This window comes from Pinus tabuliformis, chromosome 6 (assembly GCF_031772625.1).
Source record: "Pinus tabuliformis cultivar Carrire ecotype Pingquan chromosome 6, CPIR1, whole genome shotgun sequence".
Classification (NCBI taxonomy): Eukaryota; Viridiplantae; Streptophyta; class Pinopsida; order Pinales; family Pinaceae; genus Pinus; species Pinus tabuliformis.
Window position 1 is genome coordinate 1,499,445,726 of NC_142292.1, and position 6,723 is coordinate 1,499,452,448.

At 40.6% G+C, this 6,723-nt stretch overlaps 1 protein-coding gene across 8 annotated transcripts; it reads left to right on the forward strand.

Annotated features, from left to right (window-relative positions):
- Positions 1-742: 742 nt before the first annotated feature.
- Positions 743-6,371, forward strand: LOC149264348 (glycerophosphodiester phosphodiesterase GDPDL5-like). 8 transcript variants are annotated; one of them, XM_089427959.1, is made up of 10 exons: positions 743-1,173; positions 1,285-2,520; positions 2,666-2,720; positions 2,887-3,037; positions 3,884-3,993; positions 4,173-4,677; positions 4,878-4,936; positions 5,116-5,607; positions 5,808-5,849; positions 6,002-6,371. In XM_089427959.1, coding segments are annotated over exons 2-8 (1,104 nt in total). In that variant the 5' UTR covers positions 743-1,173; positions 1,285-2,518; the 3' UTR covers positions 5,338-5,607; positions 5,808-5,849; positions 6,002-6,371. The 8 variants fall into 8 exon arrangements, with proteins under 8 accessions (XP_089284085.1, XP_089284091.1, XP_089284114.1 ...); XM_089427965.1 differs by having other exon boundaries at positions 1,803-2,520; XM_089427988.1 differs by having other exon boundaries at positions 2,666-3,037.
- Positions 6,372-6,723: the final 352 nt, after the last annotated feature.

Below are 6,723 nucleotides of genomic sequence, written 5' to 3' on the forward strand. Positions count from 1 at the left end.
GCCTCTTCCCGAGGCGGAAGAGGCTTGATCATAGCTTAAATTGCCTTTATGCCCAGTGCATTCTCCCTAACCGTCAACGGTCTGGTTTTAATGTTAACATTAATTCCATTAATTCGTATTATCTGCAGGGGTATGCTAAGGTTTCGTAAGGTTTGGTGTTAAGCTGCAGGTGTCCGTGGATGCGGGCAGGTGTCATGAACCTGCTCTGCCTCTGTACCGGCTCGTTATGCTCTGCACCGACTCGTTACGCTCAGCAGAGTCCAGTAGTAAGGTAGGCGGGAGGGGGGCTCTCAAACAAGCAGGGTTTAACTGCTCCACAACTAATCAGGAGGGCAGTTCAGGGAGGACGAAGGCAAGAGCTCGATATTCGGCCTCAGCACTGGAACGAGAAAGAGTCGGATGTTTACTGAGAGCACCAAGCTGCCATCTGGCATTCGGCAAGGACTATAGTAATCGAACAGGGTGGAGTTAGCATTAGTTCTTGTTAGCTGCGCAGTGTTATTCGTTGTTTATCATAAGGTTTCCAAATTCCCTCTACGACGATGTGCCGAGATAACCTAAGTTCCATTTCCACCTGACGCTTCGCCATCTTATTTGGCCTCTTCCCGAGGCGGAAGAGGCTTGATCATAGCTTAAATTGCCTTTATGCCCAGTGCATTCTCCCTAACCGTCAACGGTCTGGTTTTAATGTTAACATTAATTCCATTAATTCGTATTATCTGCAGGGGTATGCTAAGGTTTCGTAAGGTTTGGTGTTACGCTGCAGGTGTCCGTGGATGTGGGCAGGTGTCATGAACCTGCTCTGCCTCTGTACCGGCTCGTTATGCTCTGCACCGACTCGTTACGCTCAGCAGAGTCCAGTAGTAAGGTAGGCGGGAGGGGGGCTCTCAAACAAGCAGGGTTTAACTACTCCGCAACTAATCAGGAGGGCAGTTCAGGGAGGACGAAGGCAAGAGCTCGATATTCGGCCTCAGCACTGGAACGAGAAAGAGTCGGCTGTTTGCTGAGAGCACCAAGAGATAAGATTGGGTCCAAGGAATATGCAGCCACTAGAAGTGGAGCGGCGATCATTAGGGCACAATGTTCCGACCCAGGCTTTGTGGAGCAGGCGCTGAAAACGTCGGTTGCGGGGCTTCAAACCTGCGACCTGTTGTATCGAATCCATGACAAACTGTAAGTTCTCCTTATCTAGATAGCAGATTCTAGAAATATCTTCTTGATTACAGATTTTAAAAATATCTGATACATGATAATAATTATCTTTATCTCGATTACAAATTTCAGAAATTTCTAACCCATTGACAACCGTGCCAAAGAGCAAAAGGGTCTCTCTGGAGGAGTTCCCAGAGAGCTTCTTCTAGCTGTAGGAGGATAGGAAATTCTCCTGCGACAACAATTGACCCTACTTTGCTACCGAAAGGGGCTAAATGGCAACAAAGGAGATAAAAGGGAGATAAATGGCTCACCGAATTGCACACACGCAACAAAAACAGACTGTGTTTCCTTCGATGGTTGCTTCTTCAACTAGCAGCTCTCGTCTCCAACGCCGAGACAAGATCCCTCCACTTTGGAAGTATCTATACACATGCAGTCTCCTCCGGTTTCTGCATGCCTTCGAAAATTCTTTCATGATCCAATCGTCATGGAAGCAGTTACTCTTTCCTACATTGTTTCATTTCTGAGCCAGCGAACCAGTCACCTATAGCTGCTATTGTTACATTTCTGAGCATTCTTGCAGTTAAGCCAAGTATTACCCAGCTCAATAATATAGTATGGCTCTCTTCCTGTTTAATGATTTGCAGGTTGCCGTGGAGAAAATATGTATCGCTTAATAATTTGCAGGGTGCAGTGGAGAATGCACCACCGCTAGTCGTAGCACGGTACCAGAAGCCCTGACACAGAGGCATGGAACAACTCCTTGTTCTGAAACCGAACCCTAATGATTTGCCAAGAGGGAAATAGGCTGTCCAGAATTGCCAAAGCCGGGTCACCTCAAAATGTCAAACTTTCCGGCAAAAGAAGGGGTTGCCGGAACCATTTGTGCGCCACCGGCAGTCGCTGAACTGGGCATAGCCATTGCTCGTTTTCTTTTTCACTTTTTTTTCTTCAAAGCTTGTGGTACAAGCTGTTCGAACAGCGAACAGAGTGAAGCACAGTACCAGAAGCCGTGACACAGAGGCAGAATTTACGAATATAACACAAATCTCACTAACATCAACTTCAGTCACTGTTCTGCTAGTTGCTGGCTTTTGAACCAGAGACCAGACTGACACAGTGTTTGCTAAAAGTGCTTACAGCCGTCACAGAACTTACGAAGACAACGCAAATGTCACTTGCTCGGCGCATACTGAGCCTCCATGGGCGTGGCTGGTGCAGCAGACGACACCTTCGTTGCGGGTACTGAGGCTTCAAGGCCACACGTCTTCTTTCTCATTTTCGAAGTTCAGGAAGTGGGAGGCCGTTCCCTGGAGTACAAGCTGAGCCTCAAGAGCAAGCAAGACAACATCTGTCAAAATGCATGTAAGCGAAGTTGTTATTATAAATAATTGAAACTTAATTTTATATTATATATTAAATTGGTTATAAAATTTTGTTTTCCCCTTTTTCATATATTTTCATTGTTGGAGCGTTATAATGCTACTCCTTGCGTCCTTTCTCATAACAGGTTTACGCGTGATTTCTTCCCTTCTAAAAGGCCTCTTCCTCCTTTACTAAATCGGGTGTGGTTTCATCAATTTTCTGCACAAAATCCCTGAGGTTCTCTTAATTTTTTCGAGGGTTGGCTTCTCGGGTGTGGTTTCATCAATTTTGTCCACAAAATCCCTGAGGTTCTCTTAATTTTTTCGAGGGTTGGCTTTTTATAGTGTTATATACTGTTAATATCAGGGAAGGGCCTTTAGATGCGAAGGCACCAGCTGCAGAAACAACAGAGGATTCAAGTTGCTGTTTCGAATCTGTGGAATTGCGAAAGATGGGGATGGATGCGGGCGATTCCCCCTCCAGAATCACAGTTGGAGTATGCGTAATGGAAAAGAAGGTGAACTGCGGCATGATTTAAATTCCTGGTTTGGACGTAACTTTGCGGTGCTTTGAAAATGCCCTTGCATTGCCTTTAAAGCTGTTTTACAAATTCACCTGTAGATTTTCTTTCTCAGTCCATTTGACTTTAATTTTAAATTTTACTGGAAAGAATTTTAAAATTTCAGTTCGGTACGAGAACCGATTTTTTTACTCTGAAGAATCTTTAAATTCTCAAGTCAGATTGAGAATCGAAAATATTCGTATTCGTGTCTTTTCTGGCAAAATTCTTTTAATTTTACTGGAAAGAATCTTTAAATTTTCATGTCCATTTGAGAATCGAAAATATTCATGTTCACAAGGAGCAACGAAGAGCTTTAGGGCTAGACACAGTTGCAGTGACAAGGAACAGAAAGAAGTTTGGGTCTCTCTGATTTGGATCACAGTTACAGTGACTAGTAAAGAAATATTCGTGTTCACGTTTTTCCTGGTGTGAATCTTTAAATTTTAAGCCAGTATTTATGTTCGTTTCTTTTACCTGGCGTAATTTTCTGAGAGAGACTCTGATCTTAATGTCGGTGCATTGTGCAATTCAGTTAAAGATTTCATAGGAATGATCGAAACGCCAAATTCGAGCCTACTATTTGCATGTAGTAATGCCATGGTCCAGGTTTATTTTAACCGGCTCTCCGAGGCCCTCTTATAATAACAGAAAATACTTAGTGTGACCTTTTCATAGCCAAGGTCAAATAGATATTATAGTTGATGGAGATTTAAAAAGGGGAATCTATACTTTCGTAGTGGGATTTCTTGATTTTGATGAATTTAAATAATTACAAGAATCTCATGCTTCAATTTTTTGCAGCAATTCAGTCAATCCAATCCCGCTCTTATGCATTTGACAATTTATATCCATTGCTTCGACCAGAAAACATAAGTCAATATCAACCCGGTGCATTTTGGTTGAATGTACAAGTATATATTTCTAATGCCCACATCTAATGTTCCATTTCGCAGTTGTGGACTTTTAGTGATTCTTTTTCTACAAAGTACCAGGATTCTTTTGTGGGTGTAGTTTTGAATGATTTCTCTTATGCTCTGTTTTGTTTCTTTTCATCATCTTTGATACTTAAATTTTTCTTGATATGTGGCAGTACTCCATGTTTTATGAAAAACATAACTTAAGCATGTCATCATCTGTGATATCTCTATCAAAATCAATGACTTTGAACTACATTTCTTCCACCGAGGTTGGGTTTTTGCAAGCCATTGCACCACAATTTAGAAAAACCAAGACAAAGCTAATACTGATGCTTCTGGGCAAAGAAGATGTGGACCCATCAACGAATGCAACATATGGTTCCCTCGTAAAAAATTTAACATTTGTGAAGACATTTGCTGCTGGAATCATGGTTCCAAAGGACTACATTTGGCCTGTCGGTACAAACTTATATTTACAAGCACCTACAAGTATTGTACAAGATGCACACTCTACAGGGCTGGAAATATTTGTTGCTAATTTTGCCAATGATGAATATGGCATGAGCTACAATTATAGATATGATCCAATAAGGGAATATCTTCAGTTCGTGGACAACAAGAATTTCACAGTTGATGGCATCCTAACCGATTTCTCTGTAACAGCGTCAGAGGCTATAGGTATGGCTTTCTTGCTACTTAACCTTCATCAATTTGTACAATCCCCTACCCATGTAGGGCTATAATTCTTCTTATGTCTTTCAAGGCCAGAATGTTTTTATAATAATAAGTATGTATCTCTTTCTGAATATATTTCTTTGTTGATCAAGATTCTTAAAACTATAAACTAACTGGATTTCTGTGGATTAATGACAATACAGTTTGCTATGAGGAAAACATAAGTCAATATCAACCCGGTGCATTTTGGTTGAATGTACAGGTATATATTTCTAATGCCCACATCTAATGTTCCATTTCGCAGTTATGGACTTTTAGTGATTCTTTTTCTAGAAAGTACCAAGATTCTTTTGTGGGTGTAGTTTTGAATGATTTCTCTTATGCTCTGTTTTGTTTCTTTTCATCATCTTTGATACTTAAATTTTTCTTGATATGTGGCAGTACTCCATGTTTTATGAAAAACATAACTTAAGCATGTCATCATCTGTGATATCTCTATCAAAATCAATGACTTTGAACTACATTTCTTCCACCGAGGTTGGGTTTTTTCAAGCCATTGCACCACAATTTAGAAAAACCAAGACAAAGCTAATACTGATGCTTCTGGGCAAAGAAGATGTGGACCCATCAACGAATGCAACATATGGTTCCCTCGTTTTGTGAAGACATTTGCTGCTGGAATCATGGTTCCAAAGGACTACATTTGGCCTGTCGGTACAAACTTATATTTACAAGCACCTACAAGTATTGTACAAGATGCACACTCTGCAAGGCTGGAAATATTTGCTGCTAATTTTGCCAATGATGAATATGGCATGAGCTACAATTATAGCTATGATCCAATAAGGGAATATCTTCAGTTCATGGACAACAAGAATTTCACAGTTGATGGCATCCTAACCGATTTCTCTGTAACAGCGTCAGAGGCTATAGGTATGGCTTTCTTGCTACTTAACCTCCATCAATTTGTACAATCCCCTACCCATGTAGGGCTATAATTCTTCTTATGTCTGTCAAGGCCAGAATGTTTTTATAATAATAAGTATGTATCTCTTTCTGAATATATTTCTTTGTTGATCAAGATTCTTAAAACTATAACCTAACTGGATTTCTGTGGATTAATGACAATACAGCTTGATATGCTCATAGCAATGTCAGTACATCCTCCAAAGCAGGTGCACAGTTCACTTCATATCCTGCTTGCCTTTTAGTCATTTTTCAACTGTGTCGTTTAGCTCTCTGATATAGTTGCTGCTGGAAATATTGAAATTCTGGAGTACTGTACATGGACTGCTAACATTAACTGTGCTTCAACTGGTGGTTCCAGGAAAACCATTAATAATTTCTCACAATGGAGCTAGCGGTGACTACCCAGGTTGTACGGATATTGCCTATCAGGCTGCAATAAGAGATGGAGCTGACTGCATTGATTGCTCTGTTCAAATAACAAAAGATGGTGTTCCTATCTGTAGGGAATCACCAGACCTTATGATAGGAACAAATATCGTATCAAATTCAGTGTTTTATCCATCTCGCTTAACTGTGTGCCATTGCCATGTATAGCTTCGATCTCAGCACCTTTGTGTTCATTACAAAGGAAGGGTGGTCTATAGACTGAGTGTTTGATTGATCTCCTTATTATTTCTCAAACCTCTATTTGCATAAAGAAATGAAAGCATTTTGGGTTTAACTGTAAAGGTAGCAGCCCTGAAGATGGCCCGGCCGTTATTTTAGACTTCTAGGGTTTCTGATTGATTCTTCTATAACAGAAATAAACAGTTAGAATGTTTGATTATCGTTTCATTATTTCGCATAAATGATTGATGGTTCCTTCACGTTTCGACTGGAGAGAAAATTTTGGGTATAAGGGTCTCTGTGTCCACTTGTTAAAGGTCAAGGCATTAGCTATTATTTTGGGCTTGGAAAGTTTAGGTTTCTGAATGATACTTCCTTACTGAAATACACATTTGCAGTTGGCAGTCATTGCCAATTTGGCCGCCTTATAAGCTTATGAATGATGTCAGTACTCAGATATGTATGGCATCACAA

Excerpts from the sequence above, each read along its gene's own strand:
- LOC149264348 (XM_089427959.1), top strand. Across the intron at positions 3,994-4,172 it reads CATTTTGGTTGAATGTACAA|TACTCCATGTTTTATGAAAA; the intron begins GTATATATTTCT and ends GATATGTGGCAG. Across the intron at positions 4,678-4,877 it reads AACAGCGTCAGAGGCTATAG|TTTGCTATGAGGAAAACATA; the intron begins GTATGGCTTTCT and ends ATGACAATACAG.